This window comes from Pithys albifrons, chromosome 3 (genome assembly GCF_047495875.1).
Source record: "Pithys albifrons albifrons isolate INPA30051 chromosome 3, PitAlb_v1, whole genome shotgun sequence".
In the NCBI taxonomy this organism is placed as follows: domain Eukaryota; kingdom Metazoa; phylum Chordata; class Aves; order Passeriformes; family Thamnophilidae; genus Pithys; species Pithys albifrons.
The window spans coordinates 67,896,918-67,913,185 of record NC_092460.1 but is presented as its reverse complement, the minus strand read 5'-3'; the positions used below and the strand labels follow the sequence as shown (position 1 = coordinate 67,913,185).

The 16,268-nt window shown below is 40.9% G+C and overlaps 1 protein-coding gene across 2 annotated transcripts in view; it reads left to right on the top strand.

The window, feature by feature from the left end:
• Positions 1 to 3,593: 3,593 nt before the first annotated feature.
• TBK1 (TANK binding kinase 1) overlaps positions 3,594 to 16,268 on the top strand; it is a 29,933-nt gene continuing 17,258 nt past the window's right edge. The window contains exons 1-7 of one of the 2 annotated variants that reach the window (XM_071552299.1): positions 3,594 to 3,640; positions 7,590 to 7,710; positions 9,825 to 9,965; positions 10,737 to 10,866; positions 11,992 to 12,173; positions 12,967 to 13,127; positions 15,003 to 15,113. In XM_071552299.1, coding sequence (XP_071408400.1) covers positions 7,624 to 7,710; positions 9,825 to 9,965; positions 10,737 to 10,866; positions 11,992 to 12,173; positions 12,967 to 13,127; positions 15,003 to 15,113 — 812 coding nt within the window. In that variant the 5' untranslated portion in view covers positions 3,594 to 3,640; positions 7,590 to 7,623. Of the gene's footprint in view, positions 3,641 to 3,736; positions 4,025 to 7,589; positions 7,711 to 9,824; positions 9,966 to 10,736; positions 10,867 to 11,991; positions 12,174 to 12,966; positions 13,128 to 15,002; positions 15,114 to 16,268 lie in introns of those variants that run through there. The other variant, XM_071552300.1, reaches the window with a different exon arrangement.

The window sequence follows — 16,268 nt, the reverse complement described above, 5'->3', positions numbered from 1 at the left end:
ACAAGGTTTAGAAAGGCAATTGCTGGCTATCTATATCTTTCAAAAAAGTGGATTCCTGCTTTGCATTTGTTTTGAGATTTTTAATCTGGGTGAAAAAGAAGTTCACTGCTTATCTCCAAAGAGAAATCTAGAGATGCAACATTTATTCAGTGTGATCTAGATTCTTCAGGCAGGGTTCAGATACCGTGAACATAATACGAAAGCTACTTCTTGTGGGGTAGAAGAGGAAGAAGATAGAAATTCATAATACTCAACTGAGAGATTAGATTGACAATCAAAATTTGTCCTTTTCCAAATGATGATGACGTGATTTAAAGGCTGTACCAAATACAACAATTAACATTGCTGTGCGGGGGTTGAAATGCCCCTGTCTAGACTGAAGATGCACAGAATTACCTCATGGTGGTAACTCCTTTCCTGCACAACAGAATTTCCTCTTGTAAAGTCTGTTTAAGGAGGAAACAGCTTCAAGACTTAATTAAAAATATGAGAGACCTTTTGCAGAGAGAGAGTACCTTTTATTTACAAGCTGGTGTAATTGCCAAATACAGATCAGCTTTCAGGCCTGCCAGGACTTTTCCTGGTGGAGAGACAATGAGTTTCACACAAGCTGGCTGGAGACAGTTTTGGTGGGCATACCTTAACAACACAGCTAAGACATTTTAGCAACTAATTGCTGTCCAGAGAGTTAATCTGCCCTTTCCCCCTCTCATCAGCATGGAATACAGCCATTAACACAGCACTGCCAAGTCCACTACTACAGCATGTCTCCAAAAGCCAGATCCACATGTCTGTTAAATACTTCCAGAGACGGTGACTCAACCACATACCTGGGCAGCCAGTTCCAAAGCTTGATAACCCATTTAGTGAAGAAATTTTTCCTCATATCCCCATCTAAATCTCCCTTGGGGCAACTTGAGGCCATTTCCTCTTACCCTGAGGATTGAGAAGATTGTTTGGCCAGATAGGTTTTTGCATTTGTTACTGTAGCCTGAAGGCTTTTACCTTTCACTTTCCATTTCTCTGTTCTGCCTTCATATGTTAGTTGTTTATGTACGTGTGCATGTGTGCCTGTGATATAGGAAAACCAAGGTTTATCTTGCTTATGAGTTTCTAGAGTTACTGTTCTCATCCACTTTCTGGTAAAGTTAGCGGTTGTCTTTTTGGTAAGGTTGGTAAGATGCAATTTCTCACTCAAAATTTTTAGAAGTCAAATAATTCAATCAGATATTTGTTCTTTCTCAGCAAATATCTACTGTGATCTCTACTCTCCTTGGTTCTTACCTTGTCATTGCTAGGTTGCTGAGAGAGTCCCACAAAAAAGAAGAACAAACTGTATTTTGCCTGTTTAGTGCCCTCAGCTCTGATTGACTACGTTCAGTGTAACTTTTTCTCTGGCATATTTTTCTTTTTTGAGTTCTGGCATTCACAGCTACATGTGTGAGAAGACCATATGTAACATGCCAGCTTCAGCTGCAATTCCTATAGCCATATTGTTCAGTTGCAATAGCATGCAGCTGAAGACTCTTGAATTTGTGAACATGAATGAGAATCCAAATACAAGAGAGGTGAGGGAGGAATACCAAATGTTTTACTAATACATTGAAAAGAAATGGAAGCAAGCAAAGTAAAAAATTCTAGAGTGAATCTGCAATGCCACTTTCCTTTTTAGTGTCTGGTTTTTCCTATTCTTAATTACAACATGCAATTTTCCTCTGATTCACAGTGTGAAACATTTAGAGAAGATCTTCCGTGCATAAGGTTCACTGGTTATGTTACAGACATACCCTAAAAAATGAACCATTTGAATCACCAAACTGTATGAATCATTTTCATTGCTTCAAGAAGTGTGGAAAGCAGACAGGATGGTAACTGCAGTGAGAGCAGTCAGTGGCCAAACCCAGCAGCTGGGTGATGCTGCAGCTGAGATACTCTGGGTCTTAAGTAAATGAAGTCCTGGGGACCCTGGTCTGAAGTCAGTGCTGACCCTGCTTTGAGCAGCTGGCTGGACCAGAGACCTCATGAAATCCTCTTCATCCTGAATGAGACTGGTTTAAAGTGTCCAGTTCTAAAAAGCAGCACCATATTGAGCCAGCAGTTTAGTTTTATTCAAAAGTGGTTACAAAAACATATGCAAATTTCACAGGTATTTTCCTGATTTTGTGAGGGCTTTTGCCAAAGTCTCTAAGAACAATCTGATCAATACTTCTGAAGAAGACAAAGCTGACTCATGGGTATTTAGATACCTGTTAAAAAATTGGCTTGCAAAGCTGGATACGGAAGAAGGAGTAACAGAAATAAACCACATACCTTCAGAGGAGCACTGCAGTGTTTTGAAAGATGCAAGGACAGAAGATGAACGTGGTGGTGAACTATTCACTCTACAACATAGAAGCATTATAAAGCAAAGCCCAGATGCCCATAAATGGAGAATATAAATTAAGCATTTATATTAACAGCATATGATGTATGAATTTATCAGTTTCACTAAGGAGAATGTTGGAAAAAGCTTAGTGCCACGTAACAAGTGAACCACAGAAAGTTCAGACTTACTATAAAAGCTAAGAAAAGTAAGAAAATAACAATAAGCAGACCCTGTGAGCAAATGGTTGCTGTATTTTATGTGTCATTTCCTAATAAGAACAGGCTTCTAAGATTCGGGAAGATGGCAATTCCAAACAGGAAATGCAGAGGATCAAAAAAACGATAGTTTGGGGGAGTGGGGAGGAAAGACCTCAGCTTTTTACTGTTTTCCCACTAATATTCAGATTACATTATGCATAAATTATAAAGTTATCGATATTTTTCTTTATAGAAGCTATATAGATTATTTATTGGAACAGCAACATTGCTGGTCAGATAGAAAAAAAAATACATAGCAAGGGATAAATCAGCAGGGAACTTTGCTTTAAAACATCAGTAAAACTATGCGGGAGCGGCCATGTGTGAAAACCACCGAGATTTTGTGAGGCGAAACTGCGATAAATCTCACTGGGAGAGGAGACGTTTCCCGCGGGTGCCGCGGCTCCGGTGCGGAGCTCTGCGCTGCTCTGCTCTAACCCTGCTCTGCTCTGCTCTGCCCTGCCCTGCTCTAACCCTGCCGTGCCCTGCTCTGCCCTAACCCTGCTGTCCTCTGCCCTGCTCTACTCTAACCCTGCTGTCCTCTGCCCTGCCCTGCCCTGCTCTGCTCTGCTCTGCTCTCCCCTCCCCTCCTCTGCCCGGCTCTGCCCCGGGGCCGCCGAGGCAGCGAACCCCTCGCCGGGGCGATTGCGCAGCAGAAAGATCCCCACTGGAACCCGGATCGGCACCGCTGCGAGCCCGCTGGGAGCACCGCGCCAGCGGCAAAACCCGGGCTGGCCGCTTTTATAGAACATCCCCCTGCCGCTTCCCCCATGTTTCCCTGCCTCGCGCTGCGCTCGCCGCGGGGGCGGGCGCCGCTGCCTCCCCCAGGGCGCGGAGTGATGCCCGCCGAGCCAGGCCCGCCGGGCCATCCCCACCAGCCCCGCTGAGTGATCCCCGCCAGCCCCTCCCCGCCAGCCCCCTCGGGCCTGCGGGCGGGGCCGGGGACGCCCGGGCGGTGCCTCCGCCGCTCCGCCTCCCACGCCGGCAGGAAGCCGGAAGCGGCCGGGACGCTGGGCAGGTCGGTGGGAGGCGGCTGGTGGGCAGGGCAGGGCAGGGCAGGGCAGGGTCAGGTGAGGTGAGGTGAGGTGAGGTGAGGTGGGGTGCTTTGGGGTGTCCGTGTCCGTGTCCGTGTCCGTGTCCGTGTCCGTGTCCGTGTCCGTGTCGAGCCGTACCGGGTTTCAGTTTCCCGGGGCGGCGGCGGGGCCTTCCCGGGCGCTCTCCGTGCAGCCCGGCCGGGGTGAGGCGCGGCCGCCCGTGGCGCCTCTGCGCTGTGCCCGGCTCTCGGCCCTTGCCCCTCTCCCGGTGATTTCCAACGCCGTGAATGTGCCTCAGGAAGTAGCGTCGTCTTCGTGGCTGTAGGAGTTATTGAAGTTTTACCGCGGGAAGGACATCCTGCCGTGGGGTGAGCCCCGGGGCTGTGCCCGTCGCAGCCCACGCCCCTGGGGCAGTGGATGGGGGGGGACGCTCGGGCGAGCCCCGGGCCCTGCGTGGTTTTCCAGAAGCTGCAGTCCCAGACAGGTCGGGCCCTCTTCCCCCATGACGGGACTGGAAATGCCGAGAGCAGCGATGAGCAGCGCTGGAGCCAGGCTTGCCGTTTGTTTTGCGTGCCTTTGGAAGAATGTGTTGCTCTGTATGGGTTCAAGCAGCACCTTGTGTGGCCCAGGGCAGGGTATTTCCATGATTTTGATAACCAGGTGTTGGACTGGAAACTGCCATAAGGAGGTTGTACCTGAAGAAAGCAGGAGTAGCAAGCAGGAGCTTCAGGGGGAGAAGCTTCTTTTCTAGGCCTTAAGAGAGGCTGTACAGGAAGCATGAAACCTTCATAGTTACCAGACTGTAAATGATAATGTACCATTTATTTGGGATCTCGGCACCTTATCTCTTGGCTTGCTGGCGTATAAAATCCTGTCTGTAAACAGGAAGTTTCACTTTCACTTAATAATGTCTCTGCTTGCTGGCGAACTTCTGCATTGCATGCAGCTGTTCACAGGGGAGCCATACCTGCTTTGTGTGTTTACCCTGCGTGCCTGAGGTACAGCCAACTTCTTTTTATTCATTGAATGAAGTCAGTATTCCTTCTTCAAGGCATTGCACTTCAAAAAACCTCACACTGGCAATGTAGTTTTTTACTATTACAATCCCCTCTGCTGATAAGTTTAAAAGTAGTAGCATGACCAGAAGCAGAAAAATATTCAATAAAAAATATCCCCAAAACACCCCCAAGACCGTGAAATGCTAATGAGTCATGGGGGACTTTCTTTAGATATATGTGAGGAACTTTTGACTCATCTAATACCAGACTTAATGACCATAAGTGAGATGTGAAGAAAGTTCAGCATTAGGTCTCGTGATCAGACCAGTCATACAGTTAGAACGATGTGTTTTTTTTAAAGAAGCTCTTAGTGACTTGATTGAGGAAGATATGAAAAGAAAACTTGACATGCTAAGTGTTTAGCAAGGATCAGTTCTGAATCGCTCAGAGAATAGCAAACTATTAAAGGAGATCTAATGTTATGAAAGTTATTCAATCCAATTTTTATAATTTGAAGATTAAATCTGACTGACACTTTATGCCTTAAAAGTGAAGACTGCCAAAAGGAGTGTAGACTTTGTCATTATTATACAAATACTCTTTTGACAAAAAAGTGTCATAGTACAGCACTGATTCTCTTTTGCTACTGAATATGTACCCTGAGATTAATATTGGCATATTTATATCTGTAGTTTTAAGAGTGAAAAAACTCAGACCTTGAGAATCCATCAGGAACGTGCTGGTTTGGGGTTTTTCTTAATATCCACTGAAAGTTATTGAGGCTCATCTGTTGCAGACTTGTCTTTTTGTTTTGTTTTCACACATTGACCTTCATGCAAGTTTAATCAGAAAGTAAAAAGATAAAGAGCTGATGTCATGCATAAGCTACCTCATCATTATTGCTTTGGGAAACATAGTAATTCAGTCTCTTAATAGGCTGCTAAATTTTTTTTTGTATTTTAATAGCCATTGGTGAAGAAATTGTCCACACTTTGCTTAGAAATGATGTTATGTTTGTTTGTCTTGGTATGAGTCTAATGAATGTTACTTTGAAGTAAATGACAAAATACAGGTTTACTGGTAATGTGCTAATTGGCTTGTTACAGGCAGGCTTTTAATTATGAGGAATTTTTTAATTTTAAGATTTTATAAATTATTTACAGAGCAAGCTATGCATTATTTCTTTGCATCTCCTCTTCCTTACCTTTTGTGTCTGCATCACAGGTAGTTCTTTAGCATCTACAGTAACTGCCAGCTGGGAGAAGTTACCTTATTCTACTCTTACAAATTGTCCTGTCAGAGTTAACCAAGAAGTGCAAGGGTTTGGGGTGTGGTGGTGGGGTGGGGTTTTTCTGGTTCAAATTTGTCATAAAACTTTCCGTCCCTTCTAGAGGCATTGAGAACTTTATGTAGATTTTACAAATGGCGTTGCTGCAGGACTCTGAATTTCTTAATGTCCTGGCTTTGCGTTGTGTCATTGCATTCTGTGTGGTAGATGGCATGGCCTGGATGCTCTGGGACAGTTTTGCAAGAAGCTTCACATCTCACATGAGGGAGTAGTTAAATGGGAGTATGAACTCTGCAGTCACCATGCATAGAGAAACATGTTCGAAGGCAGGAGAATGTGTGTGTGTCCACAGTGTAGCACGGGTGGGGTCAGGAGCAGTGCGAGGTGGGCGCTCCGAGCTGGCTGCTGGAGCAGGATGGCCCAGTGGCGCTGAGGTGGTTGTTGTGTGGCTTTCTCCTCTCTGCTGCAGTGCCCACCGTGAGGCCTCTGGTGCTGTCGCTTTGTGCACCAGGCAGCTCTCAGAAAGTGCCAGCCAACTTCTGGGAAAATGTGCGCAGGAAATCCTGCCATACCTCTTCCTGAGTAGTTACAGGAAAGGCTTCTTTGTTTCAGTATCAGTTAGCGGCTTCCTGTCTATTAACACAGGCACATGCAGTGTCTCTGCCAAGCTGAGTAAAAGGCTGCTGCTCTAGGGCCTTCCCCTGGTCCTGTTGACATTTTGGCACCTTGAGATTCTTTAGATTTGAGAAGCTGCATCTTTCATTTTAGAGCCTTTTGCTAGATTTAGTAGTAAAATCAGTGCTTTAATTAAAACACAAAGGTAAGGGTATTTACCTGCAGCTCCTGCTGTTTTGGCAAGCGGGAAAATCTGGCAGTCTTAATGTTTTGTTTTAATACTTTTAATGTAGTCATTTTTTTTTCTCTCTTTCTTTTGAATGTGTGAAGACCTGAGTGTCTGTCAGTTCACAGTTCAGAAAGGGTGGGGAAGCCAAGCTGTCTCTCTAGAAATTATGTGATTTACCCAGTGTGAAATTTTAGAAATGAGAGAAATGTCCCTTAATTTCTTGCAGTGGTGATTTGTGGTTCTAGCTAATAGCTGAAAGTACTTCCATCAATTGTGACTTTTATCTAAATCATATAAAAACAGCTATTTGTGACTAGTTAGTCCAGTTCATTTACAGTTGTACTAAAATGCAACTTCCAGAGCCAAAGGGATTTAAAGGATCTCTATATTTATCTGCCATGTCTGTTCTTTGGCATATGTACAGAAAAATGCTTAGAAGATCTTGTGCACATTTTTTGACTCTCTTCTATAGTTTTTATTGATTTATCATTTAAACTTACTGTGTACAACAGTAAAGGGATTGTGAAACTTTCACTTTTCCAGTTGATTTTTCAAACAAAGTTTGGGGAGTACAGACTGTAAATGCAGAGAAATGTCGTGTCTATGACATTAGTTTTGATTGTTTGGCTTGGTTTTGTTCCCGTGTTTCACCTCTTATTCCTCTACGTGGTTGTTCTTAATTCTTCATGTCTTTGTAGTTATGGCTGGGGTTTCGGTTTTCCCTTTTCCTTCTAATTAAAGTAAGTCCCTTTCATATATTTTACTACATTATAATTCAGTGTATTGAACATTTTGTTTTTAAGGTGAAAAAGAAAACTGTCTAATCAAAGAGCAGAGATGCAGAGCACTTCGAATTACCTCTGGCTGTTGTCTGACATTCTAGGACAGGGAGCCACAGCAAATGTTTTCCGAGGGCGACAGAAGGTTTGTGAGGAATTACTAATCTGAGTTACATGTGAACTTTGATTGCTTTTTTGTTTGTGAGTGTTTTCATGAAATCAACAAAAGAAGTTGAAGATTTAGGACTAAAGCAGGTGTAGCTGTGTAATTATTCATACTTTATTTTTAATATTTGTCCACTGAATTAGAGTTCTGTAGTTATTTCTGAGGATTTGTTTTTAATATTGAATTATTTGTCCTTGTACAATATTGTTATCAATTCTTCATTTCTTTATTCTTCATTTTTATGCAAAAAACCCCCAGTACTTGCTTAAGAATTTGAATGGGAATAAAAGACCTACCAGTTTTTATGACATGATTCTATGATTTGTATCTTTGTTAAATTGTCTTTTCCTGTTCTTTTAAAAACTATTTTGGTGAATTTTATGATTTTGTACCACAAGTAAAATAATATCACGGTGTTGGGTGAAGGTCTTAGTCGTTGTCTGTAAGTCGGTGATTTGATGTCTAAGGCACCATCTTCTTGGTGACATGCCTTAAGCAATCAGTACAAGACAGTACATTTTTTTACCATGTAAATCATATGCTGACGTGTGTGTTGCAAACTTACTGAAGAGCTAAAATGACCTTGGTTGTGTAGGTCATTCTGTTCCTGTGCATTTCATGGTATGTCTCACAAAGTGAAGGAAGATCAGTTGTGAAAGTGTATTTCCTGACAGTAGTGATAGTCTGTGTGAAGTCAGTGTGAAGTGATTTATAAGCTCTAGAATCATAGAATAGAACCATAGAATTGATTGGGTTGGAAAAGACCTCCAAGATCATCAAGTCCAACCCTTGGTCCAACTCTAGTCCATTTATGAGATCATGGCACTTAGTGCCACATCCAGTCTCAGTTTAAAAACATTCAGGGATGGTGAATCCACCACCTCTCTGGGCAGGCCATTCCAATGCCTGATTACTCTCTCTGTAAAGAATTTTTTTCTGATATCCAACTTAAATTTCCCCTGGCAGAGCTTAAGCCCGTGCCCCCTTGTCCTATTGCTGAGTGCCTGGGAGAAGAGACCAGCCCCCACCTGGCTAGAACTTGCCTTTGGGTAGTTACAGACAGTGATGAGGTGACGTCTAAGCCTCCTCTTCTCCAGGCTAAACAACCCCAGCTCCCTCAGCCTCTCCCCATATAGTGTTTCTGTGTTCCACATTTAAGTGTGAAGCAACACTGAGCACTAAATTAGCAGTTAAAGTGCTTTCCTGGGTGTGTGAGTTTCAAGACAGAATGATTCCCCTGTAAAACTTATGTTTCATGGCACTAGTCTGAGCCTCTGACCTGCAGCTCATTGTCAGCAGGAGAAAGCTTTTACCTGGTCACCAGTGGTGCACCTGAGTGTGCTGTACAACTTTGTCCTTAGCAAGAATCTGTAGCACCAGACTGCTATAGTAGGGTTATTGCTAGAGGTGGCACAGGGAGGTACTTTGTCCTAAGAGGGACAGGAGTTGCATCTTCAGCTGATGCTGTGGGTGCCTGAGCATGTTGTGGCTTAGTCCCACTTGAGACTGATGAAGCTCAAGACTGTCCTTCTGACTCTAATTATATGGGTTTGAAATGCTTCAGGATTTTGCATGAGTGGTACATAGTGCTCAAAACTGTCTTCTTTGAAGAAACAGAATACTAGATTATCAGTGTAAATGTAACAGGAAAGAACAACATTCAGCTACTGGAAACTGGCTCTTCAGCAAGCCAAGGTCCTCAACTGTAGTACGTGCATGCCTCTTGTTGATTTGTGCAAGTGACTTATCTTGATGAAAAAATATTTTTCAGCGAAGTTTATGGGTAATTCTTAAATGCATAGCCTTTCTTATGCTAATTGTTCTTTTTTTTAAAAGTACTTACACTTTTTGAGCTAATGAGTTTCCATTCTGCTAGTCGATTTGCTTCTAGTCTGTGTTAAACTAAACCAACATATGTATAATTTTTTTAGTAGAATCTCAATTTCCACCTTAAAACAAAATATTTTGAAATATTTGTAGTCTGGTTATGCTCATATGCAAAACAGAAGATCTCAAAGTGCTTGGATAATGTCTTTGTGTACATTTACAATCTTTTGCTTCTGTTTGATTAGTAATTTGTTTGTTTTGAACAGAAAACTGGGGATTTATATGCTGTTAAGGTATTTAACAGTATAAGTTTTCTTCGTCCTGTGGATGTTCAGATGCGAGAGTTTGAAGTATTGAAGAAACTAAATCATAAGAACATTGTCAAATTATTTGCCATCGAAGAAGAGGTAATGAATTGTAGTTGTGATATGAGATGCATGGAAGTAACTGCAGGAGCTGTTTGTTTTATCATTAACTGCAGTAAAATTTTCAAAGAATGCTAACATATAAGATGATGCAAATACTCTGACACAGTCACCACTAGGTTTTTGTTTTCTTTCTTTTTTGTTGTTAGTGCTGTTGAAAAAATACGCTTGCTTTCAGTAGGTGAACACCTTCAGTGTTTAGGCACAGGTTATGATTCTTCATTTTGAGAAGCCACAGTCCTAAGCTATATCTTGAATTAGGATTTTTAAGCTATATACACATAAGAATATTTAATACATAGTGGTAGTTTAAGGTGTTGCAATAATCCTGACAATTTTATGCTTTTTCTTTGCCACTAACTACAATAAAGACATAGGACATGTAAAACTGTATAATAATATAAATTGCAGTAGTTGAGCTGAAAGTGAGATGCTGAGTTGAGTAAACAGTATAGAAGGACAGTTGGTTCTCTCAGCTTTTCTAGTGTGTAGTTTCTCATTTGTCCACCTATCAATACTGCTTCAACCTGCTAAGTGCCTAGAACTTGAGGCTTTCTTAGTGTATTTTTATCCTCTCCAAGTTGGAATACATGAAACAATATAAAAACCCACCTGCACTTCTTTTGAAGATAATCACCAAAATTAGATTTATGGTATAGCTACAGATTTTCTTTTATTTTTGAAAGTCAAATCTTGTGGTTATGTGTTATTTCTGACACTGGTGTCACAGTAATATTTTTAATTTTTTTCCAGACAACGACTAGACACAAAGTACTGGTTATGGAATTTTGTCCATGTGGAAGTTTATACACAGTATTGGAGGAGCCATCTAATGCCTTTGGATTGCCAGAGTCTGAGTTCCTAATTGTTTTGAGAGATGTGGGTATGTAGACTTTGCTCTCTAGTCTAATTTGTTGACTGAAACAAACTCATACTTGTTTTGTTTATCTTGAAACAGCAAGAGTTGAATTTACATGTGTCTTGGGTTGAGCTGGCAAAACGCCAACTACCCAAAGAACAGAGTTAACCTCCTGCTGAGAAGAGGGAGAGAGGAAAAAACCCTTCAAACTAGGTTTATGCTGAAACTAACTATATGTATTTATACAGAAAAGAGAAAATTAAGAGAAAACTGCAATATAACACACACTTACACAAGTTATATATATATAACAAGAAATAACCTCCCACTCCCCAATTAATACAAAGTGTATTACTCTAGATTCATAAGCACTCTAAAAGACACCTTGCAAGAAAGAGAAAGAGTAACAACAAAATGTTTCTACTTCCCTGAACTCAAACAAAAGGCAAGCAGCAGCAGCCGGAGCAGGGCCTAGCAGAGTAGAGGAGCTGCAAGATGTTGTCCTCTTAGTTCAGCCATGATGGAACTGACCTAACACCTTCCACTGCTGCACACATATCTTAAGTTTGCGTCTTCTGGTATGAAATACTTCCTTGGTTACCCAGTCAGGTGATAGCTGTCTCCCAATCCACATAGATTCTCTGAGCCTGCCAATTTGAGGTCTAGCTAAAACCACTACAACATGGCTGTCAACTAATTGAACAATAAGGAATCACATCTTATATGTGTGTCTGTGGTTGTACAGGGAGCTGCATTAGGAAGTCATTTCTGTTTAAAGCATTGATATAATTTTTTTCTTTGTTTGAAGATTATTTTTCACATGTTGGACTGAATTCTAGTGATAATTAATTTCAGGAGAGGAAATTAAAAAATAATATGGTATACCTGTGTTTACCTCTTAGAAAATTTTCCTCCATTACTTTATAGGAAAGATGTTACTGAGAGCAAGAAATACTGTAATTCAGCTGTTTGAAGTGGTGGGGGGAAAGCAATCTCTGGTCATGGTCTTTTTGTTAAATGAGTGTCCCTTCTTGTTCCCATTTCCCAATGACAATGTAAATGCATCTTCCTAGCATCAGTTACAATTCAGTGTTTGTGCAGTCAGGTTCAAAATGTATATGTGAATTCCATATTTTTTGTTAATTGAAGTGGCTGGGATGAATCATCTCCGTGAGAATGGAATAGTGCACCGTGACATCAAACCAGGCAACATCATGCGCGTTATAGGTGAAGATGGTCAGTCTGTTTACAAACTCACAGACTTTGGTGCTGCAAGAGAACTGGAAGATGATGAGCAATTTGTTTCTCTCTACGGCACAGAAGAGTATTTAGTAAGCCCATATGATTTCATTTTCTATTGAAGAAATGTTTGAAGTCTGAGGCACTTTGTGGTCACAGTTGAATAGCTGAAGGTCAGGCTGTTGGGAATTAGTATCATAATTGTTTTTATAACTTTCTGCTGGACTTTTTCGCCTTGCGTCATGCCATCTTCTGCTGATCTGAATACATTAGCCTTGAAATAATTTCCAGGTCCAACTTCAACTGTTGCCTTATGTGAAAGAAGGAACTACACTGTAGTTATGAATGTGTTTGCCTTTATCTCTGTAGTTATTTTTTAGTTTGTGGTTGAACTACATGAACGATGTTAGGTATAGTTAAGATTCACTTGACACCTTAGTTAACCAAAGAGACGCAGGCAGAGAAGCATCAAGACAAGCACTTTAGGCATTATTTTCTTCCTGCCATGTTTTCCCACATGTATGTTTTAACTGATATTCTTGTCTGCTATGGACCTTTTTCCAGTTTAGTTTCTGTTGTTTCAGTATCATCTGGAGGAATACTGACTTTGTCCTCTTCTTTAGTGGTGTTTTATACTCATAGTCACTGTTTAGCTGAATTTTACAATATTTTTTGCAAACTTCTCAGTAAAAGTGACTGTCATACCTAGAACACTCTGGCAATACTCTGTCAGAATGGCTTAAGCAAATTCTATGATACAAGCTAACTTTGATTAAAAAGCTGAAAGTTTAGAATGACAGATTATCTTGCCATGAAAGGACAGGTTGGTGTTTTGTTCTTTATATTGTTCATAAAGCAATTCTATCTTTTTTTTTCCTACTTCAGCATCCTGATATGTATGAGCGAGCAGTTTTGAGAAAAGAGCATCAGAAAAAGTACGGAGCCACAGTTGACCTGTGGAGCATAGGGGTGACCTTTTACCATGCTGCAACAGGGAGTTTGCCTTTTCGACCTTTTGAAGGACCTCGCAGAAACAAGGAAGTGATGTAGGTAATTTAGCAGGAGAATTTTATCCATTGGTACATTAAAACAGTCTGTGAAGCACTTTTTAGCAGGAAATCCTGCACACATCTTGTAATAATTAAAACAGTGAAAATATTTAAGGAAAAATGTTCTTTAAATTTGTTGTAGTATAGCCCCAGTTGGCAGCTGAGCACCACACAGCTGTTTGGTTACTTCTCCATAGTGGAATGGGGAAGAGAATTGGAAGGGTAAAAGAGTGAAAACTAGTGGTTTGAGTTAAAGACAGTTTAATAGGTAAAAAAAACACAACAAAAAGCAAATCTTGCCCCTTAAACCCAAAGGGAAACAACAAAGCCAAGAAAAACAAGTAATGCGAAAACCCTCAGTTGCTCACAATCAGCCAACTAATGCCCAGTCAGTCCCTGAACAAATGCCATCCTGGCAAATTCCACCCCCCTGTCCTGCCTCAGCTTCTGTTGCTGAGCAATATGGTATAGAATATTCCTTGGACTCAACTGTCCTCTTGTGTCCCCTTCCAGCTTCTTGCCTGCCCCCCAGCCTTCTCACTGGTGGGGCATTAGGAAATTAGACAAGGCCTTGACACTATGTAAGCAGTGCTCAGCAATGACTAAAAACCTGCCAGTGTTATTAACACTCTTTTGGTCATAAATCCAAAACACAGTACCCTACACTACTATGAAGAATGTGAACTCTATCCCAGCCAAAATCAGTACAAACTTTCTGCTTCAACTGGGATTTGACTGTGTGGCACCTTAAGACCTGAATTAAGCATCAGAGCTCACCCCAAAGACTGATGCTTTTCCACACATCTTGCCTTCAGCATGGTGTTAGGTTGGTGTGTTGCAGTGTGGTGTATATAACTTGGATATTTGGTCCAAATTATGGTATTTTGAAATTTGGACTTCCAGTGCTGCAAATTTTTTTGTCCTTTCAAAGATTGTCTTCCCAAGCAGTCTTGAAATGTGTGCATTACCCATGAGACTGACATTTAAGTAGTATGGTTGTGGATTGTGGCAGAAGATAACAGGGATAGCTCCAGAATGAAAACCAGAAATTGTATCTATTATGTGATGACTGATTTGATTCCTGTTTCATCTTAGTCTATTTCTGTTTTGTTGTTCTGTGTGTGACATTTAAAAAGTAAAGCAAGGTGGTAGGTGGGAGTTCTAACACACCAGTAACATCTCTGTTCTGGTACTGCTTGTAAAGGTGACTCCAGTTTTTTAGTTGAAGAAATTGCCCATCTTATCATTTTCCCACAGGAGTCCTTCTTCTTGTTGCTGCTTGAGAGATAAGCAGGGAACGTGTGTTTTGTATGTACCTTGTCCTCCAAAAAGAGAAAGCACAACTGAAATTTTCTATTGCAAAAAGCCTACTGCTCCTCATTCATTTCATGAGAAATTTGGGAAATACTGGCCTGTGCCGTACAAAGTTAGTCAATGCTGAATTGCATCCAGATTTCTAGATGTTACTTCTCTATCCCGAAGCCACTTTGTGGTGGCTCTATTTCATCTCTGGCGGTGGAACATGATAGAACTTAGTCTTGTTAAGGTCTAAATTGAACTAAATTGACTTTAATTAATTAACACTTGTGAAAAACTTTGATTTCCTTCAGTATGCTGGAAATCCCTCCTAAATTCTTCCACAACCATGAGATAGACAAAGTTGCTTCTCCAGCGTAACTTTTTGTTCCTTGGTCTTTTAGCATTGTCCTGTCAGATTGTAAATGAAGCTTCCTAATTACTGCACCATCTACAAATTTAGGCCAACCTGTTGTTTAGATTTGTATTGCTGCCCTTTGGAGGATTAATTACTAGACCTGTGTATGTGTAAGAGGTAGTAGTTGAAGTCTCTATTATTTTTTTAATGTACTGCAGGTATAAAATAATCACTGGAAAACCTTCAGGGGCTATTTCTGGAATACAGAAAGCAGAAAATGGACCAATTGAGTGGAGTCGGGAGATGCCTATTTCTTGTAGTCTTTCAAAGTAAGTTTGAACTGTTCACAGAATATTTCAATGCTGCTTGATTGGGCTTCTCGAGTTATTTCCTTGGGACCGTGTCTTTGGAACAGAGATCTGATGCACTTTTTCTTCTTTGAACTCTTCAGTACATCGGTACAGTCTGATACTAGGTTATCAAATGGTTTTTTTTCCCATCTGTTTAGGTAGTTTTATAATTGCCAATTTAAAAATGGGCATCTGAGAATCTGAAGTGGTATGAGTAGAAGGAAGATTATTACTGTATTTTCTCCACCCTCGGAAATGAGTATAAACAATCAATAAACTTGATGGCCCTCCTTTCTTGCAAGAATGTGACTTCAGACATGACAAAGATTGGACAGTAGGAAGGAAATGATAAGAAACGACAGTTCAGAGGCTTACTTTTTGGTAGGAAAAAAGCGCCAGTGTCACATTTTAACATTTGGTATCTTTTAAATTTTATCATTGTGGGTTTGATTCATATGTCTGTAATACTCAGTAGGAAGAGCCATGGAAGATCTAATCTCAGTATGACCTTGAAAACACATCGTATAACCCATTTACCTGTTTATCTTCCTGAGGTTTCTTCAGTATGTTAAAGTTTTTACTCTTTCATGGTGAAGGGGGAAATAAGTAGTTCTGTGAACAAACTCTAGGAAAAAAGCCTTTCTGAAAGGCACATATGTAGTTCCATGAGTGTAGAGTCCAGGTCTGGTCTGTATCATTTCATTAGTTCAGAGCATGGGGAACTTGCAATTCGTATGCATTTTTAATGATACTGCTCAGTTGTTTCCTCTCTTTAGTCCATGTAATTAAACTACTTGAAATAATAAAAGAAGGCAGATTTTTCATTGAACATCTGTTCACAGTAATATTTTTAAGTAGCATTTACACAGGATTTAGTTATAAGTTTAGTACTAAAATGGGTTTGAGCACAGCATCCACTGATCTCTAAAGGGGTCCAGTGTGCTTGCAAGCTATTGGAGCTTGCTCCAGAATGTTACCAGTTTTACCACTGGATGCAGGTTTGATGTGTACATAAAGTTAAAACTTGTGGGAAGTTATTCATGACAACACCTGAGTAGAATGCATAACGTTCCTTGCAATTCAGGTGCTCAAAGTAGAAATGCAAGAAATTTAAGCTGACCTTTCCATCAGAGT